The 19847-nt window shown below is 43.8% G+C and overlaps 1 protein-coding gene and 1 long non-coding RNA gene across 4 annotated transcripts in view; both read left to right on the top strand.

Moving 5' to 3' along the window:
- Positions 1-54: 54 nt before the first annotated feature.
- On the top strand, positions 55-4542 carry LOC136392506 (uncharacterized). Its single transcript, XR_010748948.1, has 3 exons — positions 55-204; positions 3161-3206; positions 4313-4542. It is a non-coding gene; the product is annotated as an uncharacterized lncRNA (long non-coding RNA).
- A 2136-nt stretch (positions 4543-6678) lies between these two features.
- TRIM37 (tripartite motif containing 37) overlaps positions 6679-19847 on the top strand; it is a 95868-nt gene continuing 82699 nt past the window's right edge. For all 3 annotated transcript variants that reach the window (XM_066364680.1, XM_066364682.1, XM_066364679.1), the window contains exons 1-5: positions 6679-7090; positions 9021-9122; positions 12296-12336; positions 15669-15785; positions 19034-19121. In XM_066364680.1, the coding sequence (XP_066220777.1) occupies positions 7070-7090; positions 9021-9122; positions 12296-12336; positions 15669-15785; positions 19034-19121 (369 nt within the window). In that variant the 5' untranslated portion in view covers positions 6679-7069. The remainder of the gene's footprint in view (positions 7091-9020; positions 9123-12295; positions 12337-15668; positions 15786-19033; positions 19122-19847) is intronic.

Below are 19847 nucleotides of genomic sequence, written 5' to 3'. Positions count from 1 at the left end.
AAGAAAAGGTATTTAAATGAGGTAAGGCGTTACTTAGTCTCAAGTGGGCGGGAACCGGTGAAGCGGAGGAGCCAATGAGTGCAAGACGTTGAGTGACAGCTGTCCAATAGGGGCCCTCAGTGCTGGTCTGGTTTGAGGCTTAAGCGCTGCCAGGGCCTGAGGAATGTCAACATGGAGGAGGAGATCGATAAACTGGAATTGATGGTGAGTGTAAAGTAAAGGAGATTTACTGGGTAATTTATATTTCCCCGATGGCCTCCGAGGTGGAAGGCAGTTTGGAGTGGCCGGATCTCTGGGCTGCGGAGGCTGGACCAGACCTGAGTTCCCTACTCTTGCACCAAAGGGAGTCGCCACCGCCTAGTCATTGTACCGCTGTGGGGGAAGGGAGAAGGCGTTATATCCCGGAAGCTGGTGAAGGAAATGGCGGGAGATGCTGAGGGTGTGGGGCCATTGGGATTTTTTGTTCCTTGCCCTCTCATTTCTGCCCCCTCAAGGAGCTGTAGCTGGTGCAGACATTTCTATTTTTACCAAAAAGACGTGACTGAAATAGTCTCCAAAAGCCCCAAAAAGGGGAAGAGGTTGTTCACACTTCAGAAGAGGAAGGAGGGTGGGGTTGGGTGGGGATAAACCAAAGGGGGCGAAATAAATCCCTTCAGGCAGACTGAGAAAATCTGACCAAGGATGCTAAACTTGCGTGCTCAACTTTCTAGCGGCCAAGAAAGCTCCTAGACCAGTTTTTGTTTGGCCGGAGGTGGCAGGCAGTGCCCTTGGATGGGGGAGCTAGCGTCTGGCACCTGAACTAGGAGCTCCTGTGCTGGAGCATGGGCAGGATTGTGACAGGCTAGGCGCCCTGCTCTGGAGTTGTCTAGTTTCATTAAGGGGAGGGAGACAAATAATTGGAAAATTCTCCCGTGCTGCTTAGACTGCAGGAGGGCGCCAAGCTGGAGATCTGTCCTAGTTTTCTAAGGATCCTTCCCTCCTTTGTCCTCTTTATTCGCTCCCTCCCGTCCCTAGACTATCAGCTTCATCGCCCAAGCTTTTTTCTTCTCTTAGTTCCCTTGTTTTATCTTTAGCCCTTCTTTCCTCATCTGCATTACCAGTTTGTTTGTTTGTTTGTTTTTGATTGGGTTGGCTTCCTTTAAAACGTGGAATTTGGCCTGACTGGTGGTGGCACAGTGGATAGAGTGTCAATCTGGTACACTGAGGTCCTTGGTTTGAAATTGGGAGGTCACTGGCTTGAGTGTGGGATCATCACATGATTCCAAGGTCAGCACTGGCTTGAGCAAGCAGTCACTGGCTCTACTGGAGTCCTCCAGTCAAGGCACATGTGAGAAGCAATCAATAAACAACTAAAAGTGCAACAACTACAACCTGATGTTTCTCATCTCCCTCTGTTCCTGTCTCTTGCTAAAAAATAAACAAACAAAGAATCCCATGGAATTTGGAGGACTCACCCATCCTTGAGCTCTTTTTTTTCTCTTTTCTTTTATTTTTTTTTTAGGTTAGAGGTGGGGAGATAGGCAGACTCCCATATGCGACCTGACTGGGATCCACCCGGCAACTCCATCTGGGGCGTATGATCCAGTACCAAGCTATTTTTAGCACCCGAGGCATGCACTCCCAGGAGCTATCCTCAGTACCTGGAGCCTCCCTGGAATCAACTGAGCCACTGGCTTTGGGAGGGGAAAAGGGAGACAAGGGGGAGAGAGAGGGGAGGAGAAGCAGATGGTTGCTACTCCTGTGTGCCCTGACCAGAAATCGAACCCAGATGGTGGCATGCTGGGCCGACACCCTATCCACTGATCCACCAGCCAAGGCCTAAAATGATAGTTTAGACGTTTCTGTTATGTCATGAGAGGAGAAGAATAGTGAAGGAGGAAAGGGCAATTAAAAAGGGCATAGAGGGGCCCTGGCTGGTTAGCTTGATCATAGGTATCTATGTATGTACAGGAAAAAACATAGTATATATAGGGTTCAGTACTGTCTCCAATTTCAGGCATCCACTGGGGGGTCTTGGAACATACTTTGGGACTACTGCATATAGTTAGGCAGATCTGTAACTATTTGAGTGATTCTTTAAACTCTACCTCTTATTAATTCCCTGTAGGACACTTTGTTTCAGCCAGCCTGTTTGTTGGTGCTCTGTGAAAATCCTTTACAAGTTCCCCTCAGCGTCTCTTGTTCCCTTTGCTTTTGTGGCTACTACCCGCTGGTTCTTTTCTCAGCATCTTTTCTTCCTTCCTGCCCTAGAGAGTGCTGCTTTTCTCAAGACGTGCGCCATCACTCACAGCCTCATGCCTGGGGGTAAATAAAGTTGGCACTATCCTCAGCTTCAGTGTGTGCTCGATTGGCAAGGGCAATGGGTTTTCCTTTAAACTTGATTCAGGAGTGGGTTTTTAACCCACATGACATGGGAGGAGGGAAATTCTGGAAGTAGAAGATGAGGAAGAGTTTCTTCACTCCTGAGATACCCTGGGGAAGAGAAAACTTTTCTTCTTCTAAGCCTTTTGTATAGATGTGATGCCGAGCACTGCCAGATCTAGTTTCCTGTCAGCTTGAGGATAAAGCCACCATCAAGGATATCAGAGCCATTAGATGGAAAAAAGCGAATCCTTATATTTTTGAGCTGCTGAATAGCCAGCCCTGAAGTCTATCCTTTTTCTGGATTTATTATGCAGTGATAACAACTTATTATTATTTATCCATTTTGAAATGTATTTGTTACTTGCAGCTAAAAGCACCTTAATTACCCTTCAAAATTTAGCCCAAGTTTTTACTTCTGAGAAAACTTCCAGATTATTTTTTTCACATTTCTTTCTCAAAATACTTTAACAATATGACATTCAAATGCGACTTCTTTGGTTCTGTTCAATTGTAGTCCTTAAATTGTTTGATTTCTTGGTCTTGTTTCAACTTAATTGCAAGTTCTTTGGAAGCTGGAACATCAAAATACTTTGTATGTGGATAGCCAAATAATCTATTTCTTCCCTACTTTCCTAAATTTGTGATCACATACATGGTATGAGTTTATGGAAAATTGGTGTGATAAAGTAGTTAACTAAATTAATTTAAGTCTTTAAAGGTTTTTTTTTTTTTAAATAAAGTGTAGTTAAAACCTTTAAATGTTTTTGAAATAAAGACTTTGTCATTTGTTTTCTAGCTGTCACCACTGACTGAAGAAGCCATGGCTCAACTGATTCGAGCTAGTTGGTCCAGGCACATCCATGAAACCACCGCCTCAGGCACTAAAAATAGTTTGGTTGAAGGCATGGGCCCCAGATGGGCAGAACATGGCTGCAGGAGGGGAAGAGAGAGGGGGGAAGAGAAGGGAGAGGGGAGGAGAAGCAGAAGGTTGCTTCTATGTGCCTTGACTGTGAATTGAACCTGGGACTTCCACATGCCAGGTTGATGCTCTACCACTGAACCAACCACCCAGGGCCATCCCTATTTATTTATTTATTTTTAAATTTTATTTATTTATTTATTTTTTACAGAGATAGTGAGTCAGAGAGAGGGATAGACAGGGACAGACAGACAGGAATGGAGATGAGAGATGAGAAACATCAATCATTAGTTTTTCATTGTGCGTTGCAACACCTTAGTTGTTCATTGATTGCTTTCTCATGTGTGCCTTGACCGCGGGCCTTCAGCAGACCGAGTGACCCCTTGCTGGAGCCAGTGACCTTGGGCTCAAGCTGGTGGGCTTTTGCTCAAACCAGATGAGCCCGCACTCAAGCTTGGCGACCTCGGGGTCTTGAACCTGGGTCCTCTGCATCCCAGTCCAAAGCTCTATCCACTGTGCCACCATCTGGTCAGGCCATCCCTATTTATTTTTAAATAACCTGACAATAAAGTAATTATTGAAAGTAGGGGAAGCTCTTGACACAAATGTTAATCACAGGGTTATTTATAATAGCAATATGCTACACACATCTGGCTAATACCAGGTAAACAGGAAAGTAAATCTTGGTGTATCAGTTAGGCCTAAGCTCTTAAGTTGTTCCCAGCAGCTGCCAGATTCGCTTAACATAAGAAAAATAACTGACCTTAATAAAATCACAATAGTCTGGCCCTGCCAGATGGTTCGGTTGGTTGGAGCATTGTTTTGAAGCACAGAGGTTGCTGGTTCAATCCCTGGTCAGGGCACATAAAGGAACAGCTCAATGTTCCTGTCTCTCTCTCTCTCTCTCTCTCCCTCTCCCTCTATCTCTAAAATCAATAAAATAAACATTAAAAAACATCACAATAGTCTAGCCCTACGCCAGTTTCAGTCAGGTTGTAAAAATAACTTTCTAGACATGAATCATGGTAGTTTCTGTAAACTCTTAATCTCAGATTGGAAGGAACCTTCCATCCCTGAGGGCACAAAGGAACCACTGTGAGAACATCTGCCAGACTGATGGACAGGTTAACTAGACACCAGCCACCTGCGCCAACCATTCCCCTATATAACCTCTCCCCTACCTTTGGAGAGGTTGTCATCCTTAAGACATGACCACCTACAGCACAAACAAGCCTCAAATAAATATTCTTTTTGATCAATTTTGATCCCCTGTGACTTCTTTTGGGCCATACCTGACAGTATCTATGCAATAAGAGGTCAGAGTGGCCTATAAATTATTACTGTTAACGTTCTGGGAAATGCTGAATGAGAGGGGAAACAGATATTGCAGTTTTAAAGTTAAAATTGGGTTTTGACATGTCTGAGATATAAATACGTACAGTAGCAGGTTTTAAATTCCAACTGTGTGATCCTGAGCAAAGCACTTAACTGTGCCTGAATGGTTGGAAACACGAGATGGTGTTTGGTTTTGAAAGATAAATATTGAAGTATATTTAGTAATCCTTCAATAAGTATTTCCATATATGTAATAAAAAGGCCTTGAAAGGACTAGGAAAATTGCATCAAATGTTAGGTCTGCAGGTTATATAGAATTATACTTTAAATATAACTTTAAAATTTTCTGTTATGTATTTGTCCATTGACCAATAATAGGTGACAAATAGGGCTGGGAGAGTAGCTGTATTTAAAATTGTCCTGTATAGTTTGAATATTTCAAGGACAAAAAGTCACACTTTAGACCTGTGGTGGCGCAGTGGATAAAGCGTCGACCTGGAAATGCTGAGGTCGCTGGTTCGAAACCCTGGGCTTGCCTGGTCCTCCCCCTCTTCTCTCTCTGTCTCTCTTCTCCCTCTCTCTCAAAAAAAGAAGCTTAAAAAAAAAAAAGTCGGCCCTGGCCGGTTGGCTCAGTGGTAGAGCGTCGGCCTAGCGTGCGGAGGACCTGGGTTCGATTACCGGCCAGGGCACACAGGAGAAGCGCCCATTTGCTTCTCCACCCCTCCACCGTGCTTTCCTCTCTGTCTCTCTCTTCCCCTCCCGCAGCCAAGGCTCCATTGGAGCAAAGATGGCCCGGGCGCTGGGGATGGCTCTATGGCCTCTGCCTCAGGTGCTAGAGTGGCTCTGGTCGCAACATGGCGACGCCCAGGATGGGCAGAGCATCGCCCCTGGTGGGCGTGCCGGGTGGATCCCGGTCGGGCGCATGCGGGAGTCTGTCTCTCCCTGTTTCCAGCTTCAGAAAAATGAAAAAAAGAGAGAAAAAAAAAAGTCACACTTTAGTAACAGATATTTTCTTCAGTACTGAGACAATTAATATTAAGGAAGTTCATGTACATAAATAATTTTTGGTAAAAGAACTTCAGTCACCGATTTTCCTAAATTATCTTTGTTCATGGCTTACCTAGTTCTAAAAAAAAGTTGCCCACTCCTTATAAGAAAGTTCAAATGCTTTGATATTCAAGAACTTTCTAGGTCATTGTTGATTCAATACACGTGCATTCTAGTTTGGGCTAAGCGTAATAGTTATTTGCAATAAACCCCAGAAATAAAAATAATAAATTCACATTAATAATTTGATGAATGCCTTTTGCCTTACATCTTGAATCTCTGTAATATTTAAACATTTCCTATGCTAGAAAGTAGAAAGCTGCCTCCAAAATAGGAAAGCTGAATACAGCTGATACTCATTTGCATTGTGTATTGTCTCATTGCAACGGTTCACCTCTAAGCGGCAAAATATGCAGGGCGTGGTGTGGGTCTTACGTCTACACAATCTGGTCCCGTTCTCCCACCCCCGGAATAAGAAACCACACAGCTCTACGCTTCCCAGTGGAGCTTCGCTTCCATAGGTGGGGCCGAAGTCTTGAAAACCGGAGTCTCTGGGCTTCCTCCCAGAGAAAAAATACACGAGCAAGGAAGCCTCGGCACCACGGTTTTGCAAGGGGCGCGCCATAGATCACTTATAGCGAAATCACCGAGAGTGGCTGTTGAAAGCGTGGGTTCGGTGGGGCCCGACTCTAGAATCGGGGAGTCCGAATAGCTAGGGCTGCGACTTCGGAGCTTGCGTCTTCACAAGCACTCCAGGTGGTTCCACTCTTTGGCGCGCAACTTTGAGACGAGTGGACCACTGCCCCTCCCCTGAAGGGGCGGGGCCCTGCCAATCCCCACGCTCCCGGTTGCCTGCGCTGTGCGGGTTCCCAGGGGAGCCCTGGGAGGGCAGCCGACCGCCAAATTTCGTGTGCGTCCCCGCCCCGCTCGCTCCCCTAACGCCACGCCCTCCGCGCATGCGCGCTGTTGCCTTGTGCGGCGCCGCGCCTCCAGCTGCCCTGGTTACCGTTGGTGTTGGTGGATTCCCTGCAGCGCCTTCCTCGCGGGAGACCAGCGCCGCCGGGCTCCAGCGGCGGTTGCGTACGCGCGCGCCGGCCCGCCCGTATCACGTGGGCCACGGCTGCCTTGCGGTCCCCGGCGGGCGGCTGAGTCGGGAGGAAGGAGCTGCGGCCACCGCTCGCCCTCCCGCTGCGCCCGAGGGCCGGCACGCGGATAAAAAAATGGCGAAGTGGGTGTAGCTGGTTCCGAACCTGAAGCGATGGGGCGCGCAGGTGGGGCGGCCGTTGGAGCCTCCTGACTTGGGAGCCGGCTTGTTCTTTGCAGTCGTTTGAACTGGCGCCCTTCCCCCGACGCCTAATAGGTCCGAGCACGGCCCGCGGAGGGCGCCGCCGAGAGTCGGAGGCAATGGACGAACTGAGCGTAGAGGTGAGGACGTTTGAGGATGGTGGTGGTTCGTCTCCCCGCTGGGTGCCCCTTAATCGGGTCGCTGTGCCCTAGTCCTGTCCGAGGTAGGGCACCCTCAGCCGCTGCCGCTGTGGAGAGGGTTGGTCCGGGGCGAGGGACGCAGTGCTTGGTGGGCAGCCGGAGGGTGCCGTGCTCCGACCGTCCCCGCGGCCAGGTGGTGCGTATCCTGGCGTTTTCGTGTTGTCTCGGCACCGGTACTCATCCCCGCAGGGGTTTTGCAAACTCCACCTGTGCAGAGCAAAACTGCAAATTCATCAGACGGCTGTGTCCTGCCACTCACAGCCAGTTCTTGCGAGTTCCTGCGCGGATCCAGATCTCCGAATCCGTAGTCGTTCCTCCCTCTGCAGTGTTGATCACTGCAGTTCCTAGATTGAGGGAGGTTATACTCTTACTATCTTATTTGGCTGTAGTTTTGCCAGAACAACCTATTTGTATGCCTGACACTTACAGACTGTGATTTAAAATGGTTGGGGTACTTAACGTTAAGGCTAGGAACGTTAAAAAGAAATAGCTTGGTTATTGCACATAATTGTATAACAGTTGTCCAATTTTGAATCTTCCAAATACTAAGTCCTTGCTTAGTAAGGATTACTGGGCACTCCACTTGAAACTAGTTCACCGAACGGTCTTCCTGTCTGCAGCTCTCAGGTTCTTCCTGGCCTTGCAGAGTCGTGATTAGACTCGAGTAATTTTCTGTTTAATTCATGTGAAGGTATTATAAGGGTTTGGTAACTTTACCTTGGTTTTAGGAGAGTTTAATTCTCATGGAATGGAGTAAAAATAAATGTGAATTCTGTAAAAAATAACATAACCTACACTTAGTTATACCTGTTTACTTGCCAGTTACTTCCTAAATTGATTCATATGAGCCTTGTTTGCAAAGATAATGTTTCTTCAATAAGGGCAGAATCTCAGGCTCAAATAAGTAGCACTTGGTTGCAGCATCAGGGCAGAAATATGGGTTTCTGAATTCTGAATTAGTTTAATCAAAGTACACTGCTATTAGGATATGTATCATTTTAAAACTTTAAAAACAATTCATCCCCCTTGCAGAAAAAGTAAGACGTTCATTTTATTCCTTTTTTTCCCAAAATTTTTTTTAAATTTAAAGGAGAGGAGGGGAGATAGACTCCCGCATGCGCCCTTACTAGGATCCACCCCCATCTGTGGCGGCTGCTCTATGCTGAAAACCAAGCTATTTTTAGCACCCGAGGAGGATCCTTGGTGTCATCCTCAGCACTGGGGGCCAGTGTGCTCCAGTTGATCAACACTAATCAATTGAGCCTTGTCTATGGGAGGGGAAGAGAGAAAGAGAGAGAGAGGAGAGGGAGGGAGAGTGGGAGGAGTAGAAAAGCAGATGGTCCCTTCTCAGGTGTGTCCTGGCTGGAATTGCATCTGGGGCTCCCACATGCCAGGCTGATGCTCTACCACTGAGCCGACTGGCGGGGCCACATATTGTTTCTTTAATAATACAGTCTGCCTTTTTTTCCCTTATTGTTAACATGTAAGCATTTTTCTGTATCATTAAATAATTCAAGGGATATTTGTAAGGACCTTTGTAATCTGCGTTAACTGTGATAATTTAATTAATATTTGGAAATTTGGCTAGCCAGATTCTTGCCATTATAATTCATAGTTCAGTGAAAATATTTGTGCATGAGTCTACGTTTACATTTCATATCCTTCCCTTAGAATAGAACCATTGTGAAGCTTAGATGTTCTGAGGGACCTTGGACCTTGAGTAACTAAGTCTTGATATGGAATAAAGTTAAAACTGAGATGTTATCAACCCAAAGTAAATGTAAATGTTAAGCGAATTATTTTAAGCATGCCTTTTATTCCTGATTCAGTAGCCTAATCTGGTGGACCTGACACCTTCCATTGTTTTCAGAGCATTGCTGAGGTTTTCCGATGTTTCATTTGTATGGAGAAGTTGCGGGATGCACGCCTCTGTCCTCATTGCTCCAAGCTTTGTTGTTTCAGCTGTATCAGGGTAAGTTGTATTTTTTTTTACATGCATTTAGTATATGTAGGATATATTGTAAAAATTAATCACTTAAAAATCTTTTTCTTTACATTTTGTGCCCTTCTAAAAAATTTCTGAAAGGAATGTTCCTTAATAGGGAGACCATCAGTGTATATTGCTTAATACTACGGAGATGAATAATCAAGTGATAACTGCCATGAAATGTCTGGAAACCGAAGCCCACGAGACCTGATTGGTTAGCTCAGTGGGTTAAGTTGATGTCCTGAAACACTGAGGTGGTGGGTTTGGTCTCTGGTCAGGGTAGATATGGGTCACCACCAATGAATGCACAACTGAGTGGAACAACAAATGAATGCTTCTCACCCCCCTCTCCCTGTCTCTAAAATCAATCAATTAAAAAATCCACTGTAATTTTAGTATGTTTACATTAATAAATCACTGCACATTGAACGAGTACTTTAGATGGGCTGGCCTGCATTGTGTCTGGGCTTGAGGAAGGTGAAGATAAATGAGGAAGTACCTGCCCTGAAGAAGCTTAAATCTTATCGAGAGAATGGACTTCGTGTTTACATCGAAGAATGTTTACCATCGTAAAGAGGAGCTAACGAAAGGCTGTGAGACCCAGAGGAGGGACAGTTTATACTTGTTTAGGGGGTAAGGCCCCTAAACAAGTTCAGAGGCAAGGAATAAAATACAATCTTAGAGTTAGGAGAGACCTTAGAGATGAATAAAATCCAGAGGTTTTAAAACTTGAATGTAGATGATTGCCTCAGACAAAACCAGGAGGAAGCTTAAGATGTCAGAACCTATTTCGGTTGTACATGAGGATTCAGTAGCACATCTGCAGGCCACTTTACTCTTAGTGGATATTTCCTCAACTGGGAAAATCAAAGCCATCTAACATGCGCTTCACCTTAGAATTTTTCTGTGGTTCCTTATTTTTGCCTAAGGAAGATAAATATCCCTTTGTGAAGAGTAGTATCTCTACAATTAAAATGATTTGCTTCCAGTCACAGCTGGCAAATGGTTGAGCTGGATTTGAACCCAGGTAATCTGGCTATAGAGTCTTTGTTCTTTGCCACTATACCACGTGCAGAAGATACAGTATATACTGTGATAGTTCTCCCTCTCATAAACTGAGACTCAATCTGTCTTAGCCTTGTTTCCTCAGCAGTAGAACGTGGATAGCAAGACCTGCTCACAATATGGTTGTGGCATCAATGAGATAAGCTAGAAAGTAATTTGGGAACTATCAAGTACTATTCTCTACTAAGGTTTTACATTCTGTTAAAATATAAACTAACCCTGGCGGGATAGCTCGGTTGGTTACAGCATCTTCCAAAAGCACTGAGGTTGCCAGTTTGATCCCCAGTCAGGGCACATACGGATGTTCCTTTCTCTCTCTCTTCCTGTCTCTCTAAAATCAATAAAATAAAAACACTAAAAAAGGAGAAATAGCCTGATCAGGTGGTGGCACAGTAGATAGAGCATTGACCTGGGAGGCTGAGGACCCAGGTTTGAAACCCCGAGGTCACCAGCTTGAGTGCAGGATTGCTGGCTTGAGCAAGGGATCATAGACATGACCCCATGGTTGCTGGCCTGAGCAAGGGGTCACTGGCTTGGCGGGAGCCCTTTCCTCATCAAGGCATGAATGAGAAGCAATCAGTGAACAACTAAGGTGCTGCAACTACAGGTTGATGCTTCTCATCTCTCTCCCTTCCTTTCTGTCTCTTTCTCACTAAAAATATGAAATTAAAAAAAGAAACAAAGGAAAAATAAATGAAGATCAAGTGGTAGGAACCATCATCAATTTCCTAACCCAGATAAAGCTAGCATTTGGAGGAGAAACTGCTTGGTGGGGGGTTTATTAAAAAAAAACCCATCATAAAGTTATTGTTTTTGGAAAGGTATTCAGAAAATCTTAGCATTTTCTTTGTATATGGTATGATATAACTCCCTATCCAGTAATAATTAAAACTATTAAATTAATAGAATTTGAGGTTTTGTGGAGACATTTTATAATTGAAAGGCTTTATAAAACCTTTATAATTATGTGGAAACAAAGTTATCTAGATATTTAAGTTACTGAAATGTAGAACTTTTTTTTTTTTTTCTTTTTACAGAGAGAGAGAGGGATAGACAGGGATAGACAGGAACGGAGAGATGAGAAGCATCAATCATTAGTTTTTCATTGCGTGTTGCGACACCTTAGTTCAGCGGTTCTCAACCTGTGGGTCGCGACCCACAGGTTGAGAACCGCTGCCTTATTTGTTCATTGATTGCTTTCTCATATGTGCCTTGACCGAGGGCCTTCAGCAGACTGAGTAACCCCTTGCTGGAGTCAGTGATCCTGGGTCCAAGCTGGTGAGCTTTTGCTCAAACCAGATGAGCCCGCGCTCAAGCTGGTGACCTCGGGGTCTCGGACCTGGGTCCTTCCACATCCCAGTCCAACGCTCTATCCACTGCGCCTCCGCCTGGTCAGGTTAGAACTTTTCTTTTAAAGATTTTATTTATTGATATTATTGGGGTGGGGGAGAGAGAGAGAGAGAAAGAGAGAAGGGAGGAGGAGTGGGAAACATCAACTCATAGTAGTTGCTTCTTGTGTGTGCCTTTACCCGGCAAGCCCAGGGTTTAGAACTGGCGACCTCAGCATTCCAGATCAATGCTGCATCTACTGCGCCCCCCCCACAGGTCAGGTGAAATGTAGAACTTTTAAGACATAAGGAAGGTTTTGGTATATTGCTTTAAACATATTTTAGGTCCAGTTTATATATATAATGTATGCACTTCAATTTAGTTTTATTTTCTAAAAAAGAATTTAGTAATGCCTTAAACTTCCTCAGGGATTTTATGGTAGGTTAGAAGTAAATCATCCCTGTGCTTTATATTTGGAAATGGCAGGGACGGTATCATTATTTTTGTGTGTGAATATTATTCACATCTTTGCTGTGGGAGAAGAGGTTCTTAGCTATTTTGGAATAGTTCTGTCCCTTTGAAATTTTGTCCTGATCATGATGATAATGAAAGGAAGACAGTAGGGTATCTACTATTTCTGTATCTATAATTAATGCAGGCATTAGAGAGTTAAACTCATTAAATTTGGGATATAAGAATTCAGTAGTACAAATGAAAGTCTTGGTGTTTCTATAATCAGAATCTGATTTTTTTTGCCTCTTCAGCGCTGGCTGACAGAGCAGAGAGCTCAGTGTCCTCACTGCCGGTAAGTGTTTTGCTGTGGTTATTGGTGAGTTCGGGAAATAATAGGGTGATAGAGTCAGAATGTACCCTAGTACTAATGGAATTCTTTCTGGAATCTCCATTTCTCCTTTGTGAATACAGATGAAAATAAGTAATCTGTCTAGATACAGCAGTGCAAATGAATTTATGACTAGAATTAGGTACACTGCATTAACTACATTGTTTACCTTCTTTTAGAAAATCATGTGTAATGTTTTACCTTTTAGAAATAAAAAAAGTTACTGGTTTAATTTTATTATTATTTTTTTGGTGAGAGGAGGGGAGATAGAGATAGACTCCTCACATGGCCCTGACGGGGATCCACCCCACAGCTCCCCTCTGGGGCTGATGCTCTGCCCATCTGGGGCCATGCTTGCATCCGAGCTATTTTTAGTGGCTGAATTGGAGGCTCCATGGAGCCATTCTCCATACCTGGGCCAACATGCTCGAATCAATCAAGCCATGGCGGCAGGATGGGCAGAGAGAGAGAGGGGAGGGGTGAGAAGCAGATGGTTGCCTCTTTTCTGTGCCTCCCCGAGTATTGAACCTGGCACATGCACACGCCAGGTCGATGCTCTACTGCTGAGCCAACTGGCTAGGGCCAGAAATCTTGATAGTATAGATAAATATAAAATAAAAAGTCTTCTGATTTTGTTATCCCCCACCTCATCTTTTCATGAAATAACACTTTCAAATGAAATTGTTGGGTTTGACATCTATTCTTCTAAACATTTTTCTACGTATATACTGATATGTGTACTTATGTATTTTTTTTTACACAAATGATAATACTGTTCTGCTCTTGCTTTTTAAATGTAAATATGGTGGTAACTTTGTTGATGTACGCATATGTCATTTGAAAAATGTTTGCCTGACCAGGTGGTGGCGCAGTGGATAGAGCGTTGTGGACTGGGATGTGAAGGACCCAGGTTCGAGACCCCAAGGTTGCCAGCTTGAGCGCGGGCTCATCTGGTTTGAGCAAAGCTCACCAGCTTGGACCCAGGGGCGCTGGCTTGAGCAAGGGGTTATTCGGTCTGCTGAAGGCCTGCGGTCAAGGCACATATGAAAAAGCAATCAATGAACAACTAAAGTGTCACAACGAAAAACTAATGATTGATGCTTCTCATCTCTCTCTGTTCCTGTCTGTCTGTCCCTGTCTATCCCTCTCTCTGACTCTCTTAAAAAAAAAAAAAAAAAAAAGAAAGAAAAATGTTCGATTAATCTATTATGTGACCATTGTTGATTTATTTGTGCCTTACATTGACAGACATTTAGATTGTTTCCACTTTTGGTTATTTCAGATAATGCTGCCAGACTGCACTGAATGGTAGTTTTTACCCTTTTACATTTCCAATAGAAGATATGAAAGTGCCTTTTCCTCACATTCCTGCCAATACTGGATACTACTAAGCTATCATTTTCTTGTAATTCTGCTAAGTGAAAAATGATCTTTTTTTTTTTTTTTTTTTTTTTTTTTGTATTTTTCTGAAGTTGGAAACGGGGAGAAACAGTAGGACAGACTCCCGCATGCACCCGACCGGGATCCACCCGGCACGCCCACCAGGGGGCGACGCTCTGTCCACCAGGGGGCGATGCTCTGCCCTTCCGGGGCGTCGCTCTGTTGCGACCAGAGCCACTCTAGCGCCTGGGGCAGAGGCCAAGGAGCCATCCCCAGCGCCTGGGCCATCTTTGCTCCAATGGAGCCTCGCTGCGGGAGGGGAAGAGAGAGACAGAGAGGAAGGAGAGGGGGAGGGGTGGAGAAGCAGATGGGCGCATCTCCTGTGTGCCCCGGCCGGGAATTGAACCCGGGACTTCTGCACGCCAGGCTGACACTCTACCACTGAGCCAACCGGCCAGGGCCAAAAATGATCATTTTTAATGTTTTTTTAAAAATGACTAAAACTGAGCTTCTTGAGAAACATTTTTAGCCATTTATATTTCTTTTTTTCCCTAAACTACCTCTTAACATGTTTTGCCTGTTTTTCTTCACATAGTTATCTTTTTTCATATTTTTAAGAAGACCTGCACTATCAATGGGAACTTTCTGTAATGATGGAATGTTCTATAGCTTTGCTGTCCACCTTGTTAGCTACATGTGGCAATTTAGCATTTCAGATATATCTGGTGTGACTATGTGATGAAATTTTATTTTTGCTGAATTTTAGTCACATGTGACTAGTGGCTATCATTTTGGAAAGTATTGCTTTAAACTGAGAAATTAAGAATTCAGTCTGTAATCTAAATTGTCAATATTTTTTGCATAGCTTTTTAATTATTTTATTTTAAGTGAGAGGAGGGGAGATAGACAGACTCCTACATGCACCCTGACTGAGATCCATCCTCCCAGCAACCCCCCTCTGGGGCTGATGCTCCTTTCAGCCAAGCTATCCTCAGCACCAGGGGCCTCTGCTCAAACCAGTTGAGCCACTGGCTATGAGGGGAGAAGAGGGAGAGGGCAGGGAAGAGAAGCAGATGGTCGCTTCTCACGTGTACCCTGACTGGGATTGTACTGGAATCCTGGACTTCCTCATGCCAGGCCAACACTCTATCCCCTGAACCAAGTGGCCAGGGCCTTGCATAGTATTGTTTTGAAAATGGTATATTAACAAAAATAAGCTGCAAAACATACTTTTCATTTTGTGTTATCTTTTTTTTTTCTTCCTATTTGTATTTTTCTGAAGCTGGAAACGGGGAGAGACAGTCAGACAGACTCCCGCATGTACCTGAGCCCAACCGGGATCCACCCGGCATGCCCACCAGGGGGCGATGCTCTGCCCCTCCGGGGCGTCGCTCTGCTGCGACCAGAGCCACTCTAGCGCCTGGGTCAGAGGCCAAGGAGCCATCCCCAGTGCCTGGGCCATCTTTGCTCCAATGGAGCCTCGGCTGTGGGAGAGGAAGAGAGAGACAGAGAGGAAGGAGAGGGGAGGGGTGGAGAAGCAGATGGGCGCTTCTCCTGTGTGCCCTGGCCGGGAATTGAACCCGGGACTTCTGCACGCCAGGCCGACGCTCCACCACTGAGCCAACTGGCCAGTGTTTGTTATCTTAACAGTAATATGGAATGTGATCATGAGCTCTAGTTTGAGGATTGTGTTCATTTTCATTGATAATCTCTTTCTTTAGCTTTATGGAGATATAATTGACAAAAAATGTAAGATATTTAGAGGGATAATTCAGTATATGTATGCATTGTGAAAGGATTCCCCTCTCTTGAGTTAATTAGCACATCTGTCACCTTGCATGTTTACTTTCAGGATGTATTTATTTTAGAAAATAACTTTCAATTCCTGAACTAGGTACATGTATCTGTCTTTGCAGTGCTCCGCTCCAGCTACGAGAACTCGTGAACTGTCGCTGGGCAGAAGAAGTAACACAGCAGCTTGACACTCTTCAGCTTTGTAGTCTTACGAAACATGAAGAAAATGAAAAAGACAAGTATGTCCTCACTTTCTCTGTTTAAGTAGTTTGTAGATTTTGTTAATATGTTATTTTAGTGAAACTATTGAAAGGGTTTTTAAAAACATTTCTTAAGAAAAAACTAATAGCAACCTCAGTACTTGAGTTCTGACTAAGAAAGAATTCAGAGACAAGACTCACTGAAAGAGAAAGTTTATTTAGAAAGTCACAGAGGTAGAAGAAGTGAGCTGGGAAAGAATGAGCTCAGGAAACAAGTTACAGAGGCAAAAAAAAAGGGCCCTTGGATCTTGGGGCAGGACATGGGGAGGGAGGGAAGGAGAGAGAGAGAGAGAAAGAGAGAGAGAGAGAGAGAGAGAGAGATGTGTTGAGAGACAGAAGACGAAGGAGAGGTTCCAGGAAGAGAGAAAGAGAACGCATCTGGGAAAAGAAGGAAGGGGAAAGGCACAGACACACTCCATAGAGCCTTCGGGATTTAAAAAAAAAAAAAAGTTTCATAGCCTGACCAGGCGGTGGCGCAGTGGATAGAGCGTCGGACTGGATGTGGAGGACCCAGGTTCGAGACCCCGAGGTCGCCAGCTTGAGCAAATAAGCTCGCCAGCTTGGACCCAAGGTCGCTGGCTTGAGCAAGGGGTTACTTGGTCTGCTGAAGGCCCGCGGTCAAGGCACATATGAGAAAGCAATCAATGAACAACCAAGGTGTCACAACGAAAAACTGATGTTTGATGTTTCTCATCTCTCTCTGTGCCTGTCTGTCCCTATCTATCCCTCTCTCTGACTCTCTCTCTGTCCCTGTAAAAAAAAAAAAAAAGTTTCATAGGTGAACACAGATACTTCTGACATGGTGCAGGTATCACTATTTAGAAAGATCCTTCTAACCCTTGATTGGTTTCTTTTATCAGAGCCTTTCAGAAAAGGAGTGAAACTACCACAGTTGCTAATCTGATCTCTTTGCCTCTTTTTTTTTTTTCTAGAGACAGAGATAGAGTCAGAGAGAGGGGTAGACAGACACATTCAGACAGGAACAGGAGAGATGAGAAGCATCAATCATTAGTTTTTCATTGCGCATTGCAACACCTTAATTGTTCATTGATTGCTTTCTCATATGTGCCTTGACCACGGGCCTTCAGCAGACTGAGTAACCCCTTGCTTGAGCCAGCGACCTTGGGCTCAAGCTGGTGAGCTTTTTTGCTCAAACCAGATGAGCCCTCGCTCAAGCTGGCGACCTCGGGGTCTCAAACCTGGGTCTTCCGCATCCCAGTCCAACGCTCTATCCACTACGCCACCACCCGGTCAGGCTCTCTTTGCCTCTTTAAAAAAATGTTTTAAAATTCATTTTAGCGAGAGAGGAAAGGGGGAAGGGAGGAAGAGAGAGAGGGGGGAACATTGAGCTGTTCCTGAATGTGCTTGACGGGATCAAACTGGCAACCTCTGTGCTTCGGGATGATGCTCTAACCAGCCGAGCTGTCCAGCCAGGGTTTGAGATTTTATTTATTGATTTTACAGAGAGAGGAGGAAGGGGAGTGAGAAGTATTAACTCATAGTTGCTTTGTTTTAGTTGTCCATTGGTTGCTTGTCGTATGTGTTTTGACTGGGCAAGCCCATGGTTTTGAACCAGTGACTTCAGTATTCCAGATCGATGCTTCATCCACTGTGCCACCATAGGCCAAGCCTCTTCTTTGCTTCTTGATGATTTATGGCTCCCCTTAGGTTTGCTGATGGTGTGAATAGGTCATTAAGAGAATTTTTCTGGTGAATTTCTTACAATTTAAAAGCTCCACTATAGATTTGGTGGTGTGGAAATCATGCTAAGTGAGCTTCCAGAGAGAATCCAGTACGCTGTTTCTTCATGATTTTGTTAATTTTCTATTTGATATTAAGATTACTTATAAATGAGAATATAAAATTAAGCTTAATGTACTTCAGCGATAAGCAGAACAAACATAACACTGTCTCTTTTAAAGGTATAGCCTCTAATTGTAAAATACACGTCCTAAACTTACTATCCTAACCATTTTTTCCTCCTTACCTGTTTTTTCCTTTTCTTAGCCATTTTTTTATTTATTTTTTGTATTTTTCTGAAGCTGGAAACGGGGAGAGACAGACAGACTCCCGCATGTGCCCGACCGGGATCCACCCGGCATGCCCACCAGGGGCGATGCTCTGCCCCTCTGGGGCGTTGCTCTGCGGCGACCAGAGCCACTCTAGCGCCTGGGCCATCTTTGCTCCAATGGAGCCTCGCTGCGGGAGGGGAAGAGAGAGACAGAGAGGAAGGAGAGGGGGAGGGGTGGAGAGGCAGATGGGCACCTCTCCTGTGTGCCCTGGCCGGGAATCGAACCCAGGACCTCTGCACGCCAGGCCGACTCTCTACCACTGAGCCAACCTGCCAGGGCCTAGCCATTTTTAAATGTATAGTTCAGTAGTGTTAAGCATGTTCACAATGTCGCACAACTGATCACTAGGGTTCCTATAACAGAATAGCACAGACTGGGTGGCTTAAACAATGGAAGTTTACATTTTCAGTTTTGGAGGTTGGAAGGAAGCCCAAGGTCAAGGTATTGTCATGTTTGGTGTCAGACTGGACCTCTCTCCTTGACTTGGATATGGCTTGTTCTGTGTCCTTACGGCACCTCTGCTCTGTGCATATCCATGTCTGGCATCTTTCTTTTCTTGTCCTGTTGGGATAGGCCCCCACGCTTATGACCTCCTTTAACATTATTAAAGGCCCTGTATCTAAATACAGTTACATTAGAGGACTCTCAACAGAAGAATTCGGGAGGGAGGGACTGCAGTTCAGTTCCTAACCAGGCCCATCTTCATTCTTTTGCATGTAGATATACAACTTAAGGGAAAACTTTAGAATTGAATTCCTTTTTCTTGAGGATCTGGTATTTGTGCAGTTAATCATGTGCCTTGGTTGTTGTTAGCATGGGCCCCATGTAGAAGAAGTATTTGTGCACACATACGTACTCATGTAGATATAAACACATAATCTGATGTGCCCCAAAATGTAATAGAAGGCTAGAATGTATCACCTATAGCAGTAATTTTACAGGTTAATAAAACAATACTTAAAAAAAATTGTGTTCTATTGTAATTATTTAGCTTAATTTACATAAGCCATGGAATACCTTTTATATTGTTTCCTGAGATATAGTTGTTTAAAATTGCCCAACCTGTTTGCCCAAATTTAGGAATATATTGGGGTAATTATTTTTCAATTTTAATTTGTTTACTTTATAACTGTATTTTCTTTTCATAATCTATAGATGTGAAAATCACCATGAAAAACTTAGTGTATTTTGCTGGACTTGTAAGAAGTGTATCTGCCATCAGTGTGCACTTTGGGGAGGAATGGTGAGCAGAACAAATTCAGCATATTATTTTTAGTTTGAGACTAGAAAGCACTGAAATACTGGTTCGATTTTCATAGAAAAGACTATTTTACTCTGTTTATAGTATGAAAATTAAATTATTCTGCCTGATAGTAGGAGGTATCGTTCTTTCTGTTATTGCAGAAAAACAACTTTTGTGGGAGATTTTGATGTAGGGGATGTACCCCTTAATATTTTAAAAATTATAAACTTATAAAATGAATATTCATCTTCAAATCTTTTGTGTAGGATCAAGGTTATTTTTATTTAAAATTTTTTTTTTTAAATGAAAGGTCAATTGATCTCATGTCTTGTCCACAGTGTCCAATTTTGGTTTATTTAAAGCGGAACAACTTTGACCTTTGTGAAAAAGTTGAATGCAAACATCTAGATCTTTAATTCTTTATATTTTTCAATCTAATTCAAAGTAGTTTTTTAAGGCTACGTACCTTTATCAAGTCTAAAACGTTCATGTTATTTTTTCTAGAAATAGCCTTTTATATTTATGTTCTATTGTTTAATTACTATTAAGTTATATAATATTCACAGTAATTAGTACAATAAGCATAAACAGGTTTGATAATAAACACAATAGATTCTTGGTGGGGAAAGTCAGTTATAGTGGGAGTAGAAGTGGTTAGACATCTAGAGGTGCCTGGTTAGCAATACGAATTAATTAAATATGTCATCAGCATATTTTAGAGTTAGG

This window comes from Saccopteryx leptura, chromosome 2 (genome assembly GCF_036850995.1).
Source record: "Saccopteryx leptura isolate mSacLep1 chromosome 2, mSacLep1_pri_phased_curated, whole genome shotgun sequence".
Classification (NCBI taxonomy): Eukaryota; Metazoa; Chordata; class Mammalia; order Chiroptera; family Emballonuridae; genus Saccopteryx; species Saccopteryx leptura.
Note: the sequence above shows the minus strand (reverse complement) of the source record. Positions and strands in the feature narration are given on the sequence as shown.